Source organism: Thunnus maccoyii, chromosome 1, assembly GCF_910596095.1.
Source record: "Thunnus maccoyii chromosome 1, fThuMac1.1, whole genome shotgun sequence".
NCBI classification, from domain to species: Eukaryota; Metazoa; Chordata; class Actinopteri; order Scombriformes; family Scombridae; genus Thunnus; species Thunnus maccoyii.
Window position 1 is genome coordinate 25,153,503 of NC_056533.1, and position 15,903 is coordinate 25,169,405.

General features: G+C 38.1%; 1 protein-coding gene across 1 annotated transcript; it reads right to left on the reverse strand.

Moving 5' to 3' along the window:
* Nucleotides 1-6,650: 6,650 nt before the first annotated feature.
* On the reverse strand, nucleotides 6,651-15,433 carry nae1 (nedd8 activating enzyme E1 subunit 1). Its single transcript, XM_042418969.1, has 20 exons — nucleotides 15,319-15,433; nucleotides 14,267-14,370; nucleotides 14,055-14,115; nucleotides 13,342-13,372; nucleotides 13,143-13,214; nucleotides 12,747-12,826; nucleotides 12,252-12,361; nucleotides 11,933-12,042; nucleotides 11,761-11,823; nucleotides 11,564-11,627; nucleotides 11,374-11,465; nucleotides 11,201-11,260; nucleotides 10,944-11,077; nucleotides 10,432-10,507; nucleotides 9,811-9,850; nucleotides 9,154-9,240; nucleotides 8,936-9,028; nucleotides 7,944-8,058; nucleotides 7,755-7,804; nucleotides 6,651-7,634 (listed from the first exon to the last, which is right to left on the reverse strand). The coding sequence occupies exons 1-20, from the start codon at nucleotides 15,366-15,368 to the stop codon at nucleotides 7,525-7,527; spliced, it is 1,602 nt and encodes a 533-aa protein (XP_042274903.1). The 5' UTR covers nucleotides 15,369-15,433; the 3' UTR covers nucleotides 6,651-7,524.
* Nucleotides 15,434-15,903: the final 470 nt, after the last annotated feature.

Consider the following 15,903-nt stretch of genomic DNA (forward strand, 5'->3'; position numbering starts at 1 on the left):
CACCCTGAACATCTCCTCTTCATAAACACTCCCCTGTGGAGCACATCACTCTCTCAGTCTCTCTTTCTCATAAACACACGCTGCTCTGGATCTACATGGTGCACCATCAGTTTGCTTTATGAATAGCAGAAACAAAAACTTATACAAGAGGGCATAAAACTAAAACAATATCCATCATGCAAATCCTACACGGTCCACAAACGCCACCTGGAATTTCCATAAACCCACTTGCATTGCTGACATAGTTCTCTGTCTTCATGTTTTCAATGTCATGGCTTCACCAAACAGGTGGTCCTCATTAATGCTTGTCTCAAAAAATGGGTTGAGACAAAGCGCAACACATGCAAGGGTCTCTCATGATCGTGTTGGTGTGTAGCAACTTTCTGAGTCATGAGAAAGACATCAGATCTGCAGAAAATCCCTGCGGACCAGTTAAAACCTCTTCTCCCACTGTGCCATATCCTTGCTGGTCTTTGAGTTCATAAGACCTGACAATGGTCTGTTGAGGTAAGGAAATGATTTGTCTCTACCTTCACCAGGCTAGATGTGTATCTGACAAAAGCACACAACATACACAGAGACATGGCGGCACAGAAAAAAAGTTGTGTTTTACTCCACAATGGAATTCCAGCCGCCTGTTTCCGACTGATCTCAAGGATGAGGAGAATGCCAGAGTGCGGCGACAGAGATAAGAATGGCACCTGGAGAATGCACTCCAGAGCACGCTGAAGTAAATTATATGCCAGAAATGAGCAAACAATGCTCACACACACAATGCTGTTACAGACATTTCTACACAGCCACAGTTAAAGATGAATAGATTGGAAGATACGAGCAATGTCTGAAATGTCAATACGTATGCATTCTTGTTTAACTTTGATCAGGAAGTTGGAAAGACTGCAGAAGAATCAGCAACACATCTTTCTGAAATACTCTGATGAGCACAACCATCTGCTTCAATCATTGTTTGAAATATTCTGCCTAACAAAGTTATGTGGCTGCCTGTGTGTGTTCATCTCCTTTGAGAGTGTACAGTGTGCGCACATGTGCCTGAGGGTGTATTTTGTGCATACATCAATGTGTGTTTGTGTGTGTGTGTAATGTGACACCCCAGTCTCGCAAGGGGGACCATGTCTCTGACCCCATCTGGAGACACTGATTTCCAGACTCTCTAAAGGCCTGGCTGCTAATGGAACATGAATCTAGATGAATAGATGGTAGATGTGTGCAGACAATAAGCTAATGTCACCACAAATAAAATACTAGAAAAAACAAAAACGAACAAAAGATGGCTAATTGACTGTTGTGTAAGGACACTAAAAGGTATTCCTTAATCAATGTAAGGTTTAGGACAACAATGTGGTTGAGATTTAAGATAAATGGCCTTTTTCACAGCAGACATTTTTGGTCATAGTAAGAAAAGCACAGGTGTTACTAATAACATTAACGGTGGCTCTGTTCTATTCAAGTGTGCCAGTAAGCCACGACTGGTCTGACAGAAATTGAAGCAGCTAAATGTTATTTGGCCATCTTTAATTTTCACCTGAGCTTCTCCTACTGTGACATATCAAAATATCTTCCATGAAGATTGCCTTAAATCCCACAATGATTTAAACCTCTGATGATTAAAGATACACTGACAGGATGAAACTCAAAACATTGTTTTCTGCTTCTGTCAGCACAGTCTATCAAGATCATGCAGTCACATTCTACATCACTGTTATCTCGCACGGCTTGCATGTCAGATATGTTGCACACCGAGCAAACACACAAACACACGTTTGGGTCTTTTATGAGGAGATGTGTCAGGATGATTTGCTTCAGCTGTCTGTGGTGTTTGTTTTACAGTGTTTGTATGTATATAAACACAAACACATATTTTATATGAATATGCCTTTATTAATCATCTTTATTACATTCAGATGACTACTTGCCACAAAGTATATTCTCTCAGTTCAGTTCCAATGCATCTGGAAAGCATATAACCATTAAGGCCTGGCGGCTGAGACAACTCCACCCTCACAGACTTTGGCTGGATGAAACTGCATTGCTGTTAAGTGTACAGTACATATCACAGATAATACAGACCAGCGATAACATGCTGAAGTGTTCACTACAGTGAAACATATGGTTTTTCAATTGCACATGTACAGTGGTACTAATTCGGTATTTCTAATGGAAATATAATCCCACAAACTACTAAAATGAACAAAACATCTTACATGCATTTAAACTTTATCTTTTGTATGGTTGTATAGTGCTTATAACTGTACTTTAAATCTTGGTAAGGAAACCAAACTGTTGCTGACGGTGTTTCCTTCATTTCCACAAGAGTCTGCATGTATTGTACATATACATTCCTCTGTCACGGCTCCATCTGTTTGTAGGAAGAATGGAGAGGCCCTCAGCAGACCCCTGAGAGGTTTAAAGTATGCCGGCCTCCTGCAGTCTCCCAGCAAACACTGAACACTCTGCTCTGCTCTGGCAGGCCGGTTTCAATTCAGCCTGGGCCTCACAAGGAGGTGAGGGCTGAACTAGTTGGAACCCAGCCAGGTAAATGGCTCAAACTAACAGCCATGAGCCATCAGAAGACATCACCCTCAACCTCCGCATTTGCATTTTTTAAAAAAGCCTAACAGACACTCTCCGTCTCATTGCTTCAGTCTTTACTGTTCATCTGTTTGTAAAATACAACCTTGTATTCACCTACAGGGAGTGAAAAAGTGGACATATGATATCTGTCCTTGTGGAGGATACGACCATCAATCTGCCACCTTTACTGTGCTATTTCCCTCATTTCCTTAAGCTGAGTCATCCAGTTCCCTCCCCCCTTTTCTTTCCCTTTATTGCTTGAAGCTTCCAGAGAGAATCATCGCTGGCAGTGTGGCCCTTCTGCAGGCAGTGCCTCTGATTTACTGATTGATTTTAGCATTAACGACCAGCCCCTCCCCCATAACTCCACACACGCAGGGAGGCACACACATATCCATTGCTGGGCCACTCCTGTGGCTTTAAGATAAAGCAGTCACAAGCTCAGCCTGTAAACTGAAGTCTTGATAATGCATGGATGCAACAGAGGAGGTAGAGATACTGTGGGTGCATAGTAGAACAGGAAAGGTCAGTTTACATCTTGTCAGTATCAGCTGCATTTTCACTCTGACTTCATGGCAAAACAAATTTCTAAGCTAAATTTTTACAACATATATTTTTATGAGTTATCACCTGTTTTAAGGCTAAAACCATTCTTATAATGACATATTTAATTGACAGAGCAGTATGGTTTGGTTGTGGTATGATTGGGTTGATCTGAAGTTAAGATTACAGAGCAGTAGATAACAGTCTTTCCTTAAAGCAACACCATATCAGTTTTGAAAGAACAAAAAACACATTCATTCTATTAAAAATGAAAAGTTGAACTCATAAGCAATGAAACAAACCCATGTTCAATTCAAGTCACTCAGGTTTTTGCAGCTACAGTCTACCTGGTCTGGTATGACCAGAAGCTTATCGTGGCTAATGTTAGCAAACTTTAGGTAGATATTGCTGTGTAACTGACATTGATGTATCAGTTTGTGGGCTTCATAACTTTTCTCTACTTGTGCTTCTGTAACAGTATTTGTAGCATTTATCAATATGCTAATTGTCACTTGAGGCAATAGACTGCTGTTCAACAAAAGTCACATGGACTCACTTAAATGCAAAAATGTGTTTAGCCATACGGCTCTCATTCTCACAATTGATTTCATTCTTTAAATCGTTAAAATGGACCCTTGCTGATATCACTGCAGAGTTTGTTGCTTGGTCAAGAGGCTTTGAGACCACTAGCATGCTGTAAAGGTACCATACTGTAAAGGATGTTTGCCTTAAAAACCCTGACATGGCCAAGTCATCACCCCCAGTCATGCGAAAGCCATGAGGCTAGCTAAGCATAGATCGAATTGGTCCTTGTTCCATGACAGATTAAGAGAAATAAAACACATACGTCAGCACAGCATTAAGTGAATTAGAGAAGAAAAGCCACAGCACAGCATGAAGTGAATTAGGAAAGAAAAGCCACAATCAAAGGCTATAGAACCAATCAATTTGAAATGAATGAATCAATTCAGTATCACATGATAAAACTGAAAGAAGAGTAAAGAAACTTGGAGAGTTAAAAAGAGATTTTAAAAAACATGTTTTTCTTGGAAAACCAGGCATGCTTTCTCCATCTTTTCAAGTTCAAAACATGTGATTAAGCGTTTAATTTCTGTCCACTGGAAATGGAAAATAGCAACCACATGCTAACATAACCATAAACCTGCTACTAACTGAAACATGACATGTATACACTGTCACCCATAACATGATATAGACTTATAACAGAGGTCTGTCTTTTGCATTGTCTGTAACAAGCACACATGCACTACTATACCCCCGAGAAGCATTTAGAAAACATAATTCCAGTGTTCTTTTATTTCTTTTAGAGTACCAGGTGACTGAGTAACAAAAAGTTTGTAGTATTCCCGGTTAGTCCTACTGTGAGAAAGACTACTGATTATGTACTAATTATGAGAACCACTATCAATTCAGGAAGACAAAAATATAATTTTACACTAGTCTCTTTAATATCATGTGTTAAGATACTGTAGGGTGGATATTTTTTTCAGAGAAAGATCAAATATCCTTACTTTTTATTTAGATAGGCTATTGTTGCAGTGAGCATGCTTACATGTAATGAGAACAAGATACCTAACTTGCATTTTATAATTTCAGTAAGTTGAGCCACACTGTGCCCCATATGAAAACAACTGTTTCAAGAGAGAAGCAGTCTCCTTATCCTGTTTATCTCTGTCAGTGACCACAAGTGGGGGTGTTCGGTTACAGGGAGAGACACAAGCTACTGTCAGGACTCTGATAGCATGAAGCAAACGCAGTGCAATAACTGAAGCCATCCTGATGTGTTTAAAACAGTCAGCAGTTAATGTTACATGTTAGGATGTTGACATGCTGAGACACACACAAAATACATACCTTGGTGACTGTGTGACCTCATAGCCTCTCTACAGTCTCGAAGTCTCATCATTGGAAAACACCATAGCGGTAGTAGATTAATTGTAGACAAATGATGTTTACGAGTCTTAAAATCAGTGAATATTCAGACTCTTTACTTCAACACACCAGAGAACTGCTATAGGACACATGATTTAAGACCCCAACACAATATAAGACCTTGAAACTGAGCTGATGTTTCATGCAACGTAGGGATACAATGACCAATAACACACATAATTGAAATAATGTAACTGTCCTCTCTGTTTTAAAGGGCATCCTACACCCTAAGTGTTGTTTTTATTTAAAATGTAGACACATACAGAACTGTGAGAAAGGGAAAATCTGGCTGGATTAAAAACTAGCACAAAATAGGTAATACCAGCAGAGACATAGACGTGAACAACTACACTACCTCTGATGACCTTTTGTAAAGTATTTACAAAAGTATTTACCACCTCCACCACAACCCTATTAATAGTTGGTGTGGTCCATTTCCAATCTTACAATAAACAGAACTGTCTGGTTTGGCTTAATAAACCTGGCACTGCTACCACATAATAATCTTAAGAGGCAGCGGGTGGATGGATGGACACATCATAATCTTTAAGAGGCAGTGGACGAAATCTTCATTTAGGAAATGGCCAGAGTGCTTCTTGGCAACCTGCTTGATCCTTCTCAGACAGAGGGAGACGGAGGGTGCGAGTGTGTGAGAGAGAATGTGAGAGATAGCTGCATTTGGGAGAGCTGGAGTCTTATGAGAAGAGATCTGCTGAGGGCAAAATTTCCATTCTGCCAAAAGTCTGGGAAAAACAACAAATGAGGAACGTCACTCTGCCCAAGTGTTACATCACAATGACCCACATAAATACACGTTCTCTTAACAGGACCCTGTGATGTATATTAGATCATATTAAGACTAGTGTTGTCTATATTTCAAGGCATCTCAGTCAGGGCTACTGAGAAACAACATATAGGCTGATAATTAACACTGCAAGTTACAGAGGATTACGTCAAATGCAGCCTGTATCCCATTGGTAAGCTTTCAGGAATTGGTCACTGAACAGGTATGTGAAACTGCATGTTGACCCATGATTGGGTTACCAAGGAAGCACACCCTCTACTGTTGGATGAAACAACATCAAATCCAACAAAACTCATCTTAAAGGAGTGGTGTGTAGGATTTAGGGGCATCTAGTGGTGAGGTTGCAAATTGCAGCCAACTTAATACCCACCCACTCACTGCCCCTGCTCTTTCCCTTCCAAGCATGGAGGAGAACCTATGGTGACCGTGAAACTTGCAAAAAACGCGAGATGCCCTCTCTAGAGCCAGTGTTTGGTTTGTCCATTCTGGGCTACTGTGGAAACGTGGTGGTAAAACATGTCGGCCTCTGTGGACCCGCTCCCTATGTAGATATAAAGGGCTCATTCTAAGGTAATGAAAACACAACAATTCTTATTCTCAGGTGATTAAACACTAATTAAAACATACTTATATTCCATTTATGCAAAGTCTATTCCGCTAGATGCCACTGAATTCTACACACTGCACCTTTAACCTGGGTTGCATGAGAAAGCTGCCAGGTGGCAAGTCACATTACGTGCATCTCAAGAAGCTCACATGCTTGTCATCTAACCTTTATTTAGGCTAAATAACTGTGTAATCCTTGTTTCAACTATTAAACAAGTCAACAAATCAACATTCGCTTCACTCAAAGCATTCAACACTTTGTATTTGTATAGAGGTTAAATCGTGCAGGCCCAAAGGCTGGCAGATGATGAGCTTAGAGTCAGGTCAGTTTCACACATTTCAAAGCATGTGAACTAAAAAAAACCTCATCTTCATGTCTGACAAAAAAAAACAACAACAACAAAATAACAGAAAACAAAAAAAAAACAAAGAACAGGTCAAATATCAAATGTTTTATAGCAATGCATGAGTTAAACCCTACATTTGTTTTTTAAATTTTAAACCAAAAATCTTCCACCTTGTTCTTGAGACAATGTAATAAGAGACAGGCGCGACTTAAGTATACAAAGTGCTGCTACATTATAATATATCATCCATAAATATGGAGTTTCAGAGATGAAAATACTACATGACAGTTTTGAATTTTCTAGTTTCATTTACAGCTTTGTTTTATAATGTCTACCAAACCAGAAAAAAAAAAAATAGTGTATGCTCCATGGGTGCATATATGGGTGTATCCTGATTTCTTCCCCCTTTAAGAACTTTAAGAAGAAGGCAAGGCTCTACGGTTGACAGAACATTTAGTCTAAAGAGTCCACACTTTTGATCTTCTCCATGACAAACATTTTTAGGTTTAAGTGCACATATTTGGGCAGTAATCCCAATCTGAGAATAAAAAAAAAATGAAATTGTTCCTCTTTCTTCCAAAAGACTGATTAAAGCAAGGTCGCAAATTCCTTTTCAATCTTGCTCCATTTCTTTGTATATCAATTTGATATTTCTGAGAGCAATTTCAGGATCAGTATTCACAACTGCAAGGTAGCGGAGGTCTGGGACATTGCGTTGTAAATGAAAGTGTTGTTGAAGGGCAAAAACTGGTGGCTGACGATCTTGATGGCCTCTTGAGCAGCTGATCCTAAACAATCAAATTAACAGAACGTGAACACACATTTCTGATTTATCAGCACTGTAAGGGTACAATATGCTGTTTATTTGAATCAAAATCAGTTTCTAAGGAGTGCTACTAAAACATTACCTCCCAAAAATGCAGCAACTGTGTGCGGCTCTGCAGCACCATATCGACAGCTGCAGGTTATGAAAAGGGAGAAACACAGTAATTTTAATACATAATCTAAAAATGATTATTTTTGACACAAGAAAAGTCAAATCCATTATTTGGCACAGACATCAACAATCAGTAAATCCAGCAGTGACCAGGACTTACAACTCGTGGATATAATCGTCTTTGATGTTGACATTGAGGCTGTACTCCTGCAGTAGGCTGTTCACACAAAGCTTCAGTTTGCTGATGTCTTCCTCTACCTGGTAGTTATAAACTCCTGGTGAGAGAGAACAAAACAGAAATGAGGATAACAGAAGTATTTTTTTCTGTGTACTGACACCAAGAGGAACTACCAACATGATTATATATAGTAAGACCAGGCTACAGTGAGAAAGTATTCGCAACTCATGGTTCTGTAATGTTGCTTGTAATGAAGAACACCACCTGTTTCGCAATTATTTCTATTATTGATTATTTTCTCATTTAATTGATTAATCATTGTCTATAAAATGTCAGAAAATAGTGAATAATGCCTGTTAAAATTTCTTAAGAGCCCAAGGTGATGTTTTTATCTGTTAACAACAATCCAAAAGCCAAAGATATTCAGTTTACTATTATGTACAATGCAGAAAACCTTCAAATCCTCCCATTTGAGAAGCTGCAACCAGCAAATATTTGCCATTAAAGCTTGAAAAATGACTAAAATGATGATTCAATGATAAAAAATAGCTGCCGATTAACCTTCTGTCGATTGACTAATCAATTTAATTGACTAAACGTTGCAGTGTTGGTGGTGCAGGCCCCAGGTCTAAACCACTGTCGCTATTACTTTCCTTCCCTTTCTGTGGCACAAGTTGCCATGGTCTTACATTGACTCAACATCTCCCCCTTGTGGAACATTTGCACTGTACCAAACATGAAGGAATGATTTGATTTTGCTGCGTTGAGAGATTGCAAGTCAGTTACGAGAGGCGTAATCTTGTAATCTGCTAGCTAAAATCGCATCATAGCAACCATTTAACACCATGTATTGACGGTATAACACGTGTTATACCATGTAGACATTGTACTCTACAGGTGTAGAGTATATACTGCCTAACTGAATTTTTTTTTTTTTTTTTTTACAGAAAAGTCAGTATAATCCTTGGCCATACCAGGGTAGCGGGAGTGCTGCTGATAGAAGCGATCAACAGCACGAAGCATGAGGTAGAAGACCATCTCGCCATCTGGATTGTCCATGCTTGAGGCTGAGGAGATACAGTTATAGTTAATATACTTTACACAGTGAGAAAATGGTACAACAGTTAGTTAAGAAATGAGTATATACAATACTGGATGGATTATGCAGAAGAGAAATGAATCTCCCACTTACTGATTTCATCTTTATTTACTGAATCCACACTATATTCGTCAGCCAGAGACCTGCAGCGCACCACCCTCAGAAAGGATGCATTCTTGCCTAAACACCAACACAAATGACTACAGTTACCACCAAATCTGTTGTTGTTGCAGTAACAGATAAAGCAGATTATGCTGCAATCAAGTAACTTGCGTTCTCTGAAGTTAAGGAAGTGTGACTTATTGACTAATATGACTGCATTACAAATCTTTACAGTAACCACGCTCAGAGAAATGAGAAACTTTAGATGTCAGAAAAGGCAACACCACAGCATGATGGCAACACATGACTGGTACTGTATAATAAACGTCCTCAGTGGGTATGTTTACATGCATAATACTCTTAATTACTGTGGATGATCAGATCATTGCAGTTTAATTAGAGGATGCATTATTTAAAGTAGAGAAACTTTAAACAATTTTCAAGCATTACATAACTTAATTGAAAATGTGGAACACAATGAAACCCCGACTCCACATCACAATATAAGATAAATGACTCAGAAACACTATATAGTATGTGCTATGGACAAAATATGGCTTTAATCAAATTTAGAACACATGTAAATATACCCACTGAATGTAAGTGATCAAAATAGGAAGGTTGTTTCTCAAAGTACAGATTGCTTACAGAACAGTCTGATGTCCTTCTCAGAGACGCTTTCTGGTGGCTGGGGGAAACAAAGAGGAAACGTCATTAAGTGCAAATCCAGTTTTAGTCAAATTAGTTTTCATCCATAATGTACATATTATTCACATATTATCGTTTTGTGTGATTGCATGTTAAAACTGATCGATAAGCCACAATGAAGACACAAAGCTGGAAAAACTGATAATTCAAAAGTTAATTATGTCCTAAGGCTGCTCTCTTTATCTCTAATTTGGCTTCTAAAATTTGCTAAACTTGTTCAGATTCAGTTGCGTCATCAAGTCACTTCCAGTATTTTCTGCGTGGGTGCTTGTATGGAGAGTATCACCAAGTAACAGCATTAGTGGGTAATTAATATCATTTGTGCTGCTGCCTGTTGTCAGTTTTTGTGGTGGATAATGGGTCAGTAGGGAGTCATCATTTTCTTAGTTTTTGATAGGTGTGACCACAGAAAATATTCTATGACACTTTGGTTTCTAGAGTGCCTGCTGTGATACATCAAAATCTTCTGATGTCAAGCACAATTGTGAAACCTATCAAGCACATTTGTTTTAAGCGCAGTAGTTGTAGTTGTTTTCAGTAGTACACAGTTAGACAACTTACTTTTCCAACAGACTGCAATAGACATTCTACATGCTTAGAAACAGCTGCTGCATCCTGCATGGCCTTTTCCCTGTAACTGTGATAAAGAAATAAAGATGAATGGCAACACACTCACAAACATTATTATATAATTAAATAGAAAGAGTATGACATAGGACCAGATCTACTGTGGGATGATAGTGCTATTAGTAAGCAATTAGCTATTGGTATCTTAAAGTGCTGTCTATTGTATTTAACCATATTTACTAACCTAGGTGCTGGTGGCAAAAGACCTGTAATACTACATATGTGAAATAAATTGTCTGGATTTAAATGTTAGCAGGTCAAGGGAAATGATTGGCAATGACAAGACTGTGATTGTATAATGGGAAATAAACACAGCCAATAGCCAGCACTGTGGTTGAGAACTAAGATATCCCCAAATAGGTTGCCAAAAGTAAGTTTTTAACTGCTGCTCTTTTGCCCTTGTGCCCTGTATCCATATAGCTATCATCCATGTATTCCACACTTACACATTTTGAAGGTTGATAAACTTCTGAGAGTCTGCGATCATGTCTGGTATGGTTCCCCGCACAGGTAGGCTGCCGTTGCCTTCATTATGAACAAACTCCTTGACAGCTCGTAGCATCACCCAGAAGGATGTGGTCTGGTAAACATGAACACACAGACAGAATTCCACATTACAAAAGAACAATAATCTCATTTTCTAAACTTGGATGAAATTAGAATGTTTTTTTTCACAGAAAAGTCTGAAGAAAAAGGCCAAAACCTGTGATGTGATGTTGTTACACTGCTCACTGTTGAAGAGGTCTTCAACAGCACTGGGAACCTGCAGAAACAAATGTGAAACAAATGAGTTACAACAGGAGGCTCAATAAACTTTAATAGGCAACAGTGAGACTATGAAGGGTGAGATTTGTTGTATGGGATTAAATCTGGCACCTTGGTTGGATTTAAAGCAGTATTGACATTCTTAATAGCTTCCTCAAAGTTTTCTTCATCCTCGGGGACACCATTCTCATTCTTCAAAATTCCTGGAAGACAACAAAATGAGAATTAATCAAATATATGTTTGATTTACACAGCCGGGTGATTGAATTTAGGAAAATACAATCTCAACGTCTACAGATACCTTCCCGAATAAACTGTCTGAAGGCCTCTTTCTCCTTGTAATTTTTTGGTGGCTGACAGTTGTGCTACAAAGACAAAAGAAGAATGACATTTAATTGCACAACAATACTACCAAATTCACTCAAGAGTCAATATAAGCAATGTAGTAATTGTTAAACTACTACTGGTGCTGGAGAGGCCACAGAAGATATACTGTACCTCACTGAGCCACTTCTCCAGGTATTTAGCAACAATGATTATCCATGGTGTGTGACTGTGATCCTACAGAGAAAATAAACAATAGAAGGGAACACTATCAGTTGGGAAAAGCAGACATAATTGAGACATAGCCAGAATAGATACACAAATGTGCTGACCCCAAAATATGCACCTTCTTGTCCATGCTGTCTAGGTCGTAGGACTGAATGTGGTTCTTGAATTCGGCAAAGGGCTGGTCTAACCTCAGGTCCTCCAGGGCATTGTCTGGGTGAGATTCAATCACTGAAGAAATGGGAAGTAAAGAAAGAATATATCAGAAATTTGAATTATACATTTTAACATGGAGCCACAGTGAAATGACCAGGTACCAAAATGTGTGTATACAGGCAGATAATATGTCACTGATGTAAATTAAAATATGCCATCTAAAGTGTTAATGTTAATTAGTCATAATGAGAAATGAAGAGGAATCAATAATGAATACTACTAACCTGTGTGCTCTTGCACCACAAGCCTCATGTAGCCGATGAGGCCGTACGTTTTACAAACTAGGAAAGGTACTGAGGCACTCCACAGAACTGAGCCTAGCCTCAAACATGTGCTGTTGAAGTTCAGACAAAATCTGGTAAGTTATTTGGACAGAAAATATAAAAAAAACCCAAATCAAGCCAATCTAAAGGAGATCTGCAAAAGATGTAAACAATTTAAAAAGGAGTAAAAATATACTATACTTCTAATACTTCTGTAGTCAGAGGAATCTGAACCAGTATGGGAATCTCTTTATTCACCAACTGTAATAATTGACCTGCAACAAGTTTTGTAATCTTTGGTTCTATCAGAGATGTCAATTAAATATATATTTTTAATGATACTGAGGTCCTTGTCAAACATGGGAACATGTGAAATATTCTAGTTCAGCACACTATAGGTTCCTATATAATTTCTCTTTTTACAATAAAATGTGAAAGTACAACTATAACTCATACCTTTCTGGCAACTGGACGCCAATGACTATGGTAAACCTGTGGAAAAACTCTGGATCGTTGTCCAGGAGCTTGTCTGGACTCTGCAGGTGTAACAGAAAATACAATATCTTTGTCACTATCAAAATAATGATACTGATCAAAACATGTACACATTTACACATAATATGTATTCATAAACCTACTTCAATGTAATGAAAATATTTTTGGCATCACTTTTACCCCTCTGCCTCTCTATCTACTTAAAGTTGTATTTAGTAGATTGTATGTCATTTTAACCTTGTATAGGATTTTGTTTTAATGTGTTTTACAATATGACAGATTTTTGTTTTCAATTCTTATTGAATATTATCCGTAAGAAAACCTGTGTAGCACCATGTTGAAATCAATAATACCAACCTCCTCGACAAAGTTTCCAGACACGTCGCTGTTCAGTTCTTGTAGCAGCTCAGTGGCAGCCTGTGCTCTGTTCTGCAACATAAAAACTAAGGTCAGAGCTCATACAAACATGCAAATACATTGTCCCCCTTTTTTGTTGAATGATTTTCTTTTTTTTTTGAGCATAACATATACATGTATTTATTTTGGCAGAGCATACCTTTCCAATACTGTTATTGCTCAGGAAAAAGCTGCAAGACAAGATAAAGAAGTCAACAATGAACAGACAAGTCAAACTAACAAATATCATTAAAGAAAAGTTCACAACATCTGTCAGGTGTCCATATGAACACTGAAAGAGGTTTTCCTCTCTGTAATCATCCCTCCTGTTCATACTGGCTATTAAAAGATTCCCTTCAAATGTGCTTTCAATGTAATGATGGGGGCCAAGATACACAGTGTGTCCACATAGTCATTTTGTGCAAAAGTGCATTTGAAGTTAATCTGAAGCTTATATGAGGCTTCAGCAGTCTGAGTTAGTCATATCAAGTAGATATCTGCCAATTTATACATATTTACATATTTTTAGCATCAAATTCCCTCTTTGTGTTTCCCTGTTGAGCTACAGTGGAAGTATAGTAACAAAAAGAGGGACTTTGGTACTAAAAAGACTGTAATGTTCAAAGATATCTACTTGATTTGGATTTGGACGACTGAAGCTTCATATAAACTTTTAAATACATTTTTGCAGGGAGGGAGGACTATGGATTTTGTCCCTGGTCACTTACACTGAAAGGGCATTATGAAGTTATCCTCTGATGGTCAGTATGTACAGGAGGAATGATTTTGGCAAGAAAAACCTATTTCAATGTCCATTTGGACACCTGACTACCCATCTTTTAAGTTTAGATCAACAAAAAACAACTGTCTTACTTGTTTCCTACATCTTCCCCAGAAACTGTGTGTCCATCGACTATGGTGAAAGCTCCAATACCTGACACAGAGATCAATTCATTCAGTTACAAACACGATCAGTACCTACAGAGTTATCACCTTTTGGCTTGGTCTCCCTTGTGAGAGAGACAATGTATCTCAGGAAACTTCCTGGTTAATAAATTCCCTAACACAGAGCTATGTCTGTTTACCTGGAAGTACGAGGTTCTTCAGTATTTCTGTCCCAGTTGCTGTGGCGTTGATGAGACAAACATGTGCATTCTCCAGTGCTTCTTGGCCATGATCACCCCACAGTCTGAAGACACACAACATAACATGGACATGTGTTGCCATCTAGTGACATGTTACATCCTCAACCACTGTAAATACACAGTGAGCTTCTGTGTTAGTGGTATGACAGCTGCATTAGCATCGACTCTGCTGTGATGTTACAGAATCAGATTTATTATATGTATAGCACATTTCAACAAGGCAATTCAAAGTGCTTTATGTAAAACATAATAGCATGAAGACAAAATGCAAAAGCAACATAAGGCAATATAAAAAGACATTTTAATACAATTAAAAGAGTTCAATAGAAAATAAAAAATAAGTTAAAATAGAATCAGTCAGATAAAACAGTCGAGTGTGTAAGTGTAAGATATTAAACGAAAGCCTCAAATTTGATGTAATAAAAGGCAGCTGTAAACAGAAAAGTCTTCACACATAGTTCTCATAAAAAACTATTTATATGCAAAAAGCAGACTATAAATAGAGGTATAAATACTAATGTAGACATGAATATGAATTTGAGTGTCAATAAACTATGTGTGTGTATTAACAGGATATATATGTGCAGTTAACAATTAAAAAATAAAGTCTATATAACGTTAATTCCACACAGTGCAGGACAGACAAAGACAATATACACAATATAAATATGAATGAGATATGGAGGTTAGTCGGGGTGACGGCTGTCATGAAGCAACCTGGCAAGTTTGACGGACAAGCAAACACGAAACTGAGAGACATATCAACTCATCCCATCACGGTTTATAGCTAATGTGTTTGCTCGCCGATGATGTTAACGTTATAGCGCATATAGCAAGTCAGCTAACGTTAATGCTAGCACGCTAACGTTAGCTCTGCTGTCTCACCAGGGTTTTTGCTGTGAGGTCTCAGATAAAATGCTAACAGCACATAGACAAAAAAAAAATACATAAATTCTTTGTGACATCTACGACACAACTGAGTTAAAACTTACCTGAGTTGTCGGTCGTATTTCTGTTCTTTGGAGGCTTTGGTCGCTGCCATGATACCTCTAGAGTAAGTGACGTCTGCAGACACTTTCAGAAGGCCAGATTCGACAAGAGTACACCCGCGCGAGAATTCATACCCGCACTTTCGTCATATATTGCCATCTTTATGCTAATAGATGACGAAATTATATGACATAAGGTGTATAAATATTGTGTGAGTAATATATAAAGGGGATTTTCCTTATTTTGCACCAAATACATAGGTGTTCATGTGCATATCATGTGTTTGAGGTGCATTCCTCTTGGATTAGTGGGGCACTTGGGGAACATACTGGGGACTTTGGGAACCAAAGCAGCAATTAAGATAGTAATATTTTTTATTAATATTATTCATGTTAATATTTTCTTTAACTAATATTTACATTTTTTAAAAAAGTATAAATAAACGTGCCAGCATTCACTCATCATCCAGAATTCAATACATGCATGGGTATAAAAATAACAATTTCACCATGAGCATCGCAGGTGGGCCTGATACTGTAAGACAATGTAACTTTATTTGTATAGTGGGTTTCATCCACAGGGTGAAG

What these genes read in the sequence shown, in the direction of transcription:
- nae1 (XM_042418969.1), bottom strand. Translation starts at nt 15,368, where the DNA reads ATGGCAGCGACCAAAGCCTCCAAAGAACAGAAATACGACCGACAACTC. An exon ending in GGGGAAGATGTAGGAAACAA is followed by an intron (nt 13,373 to 14,054) that starts GTAAGACAGTTG and finishes CTTGTCTTGCAG; the next exon opens with CTTTTTCCTGAGCAATAACA. An exon ending in GGCGTCCAGTTGCCAGAAAG is followed by an intron (nt 12,362 to 12,746) that starts GTATGAGTTATA and finishes GAACTTCAACAG; the next exon opens with CACATGTTTGAGGCTAGGCT.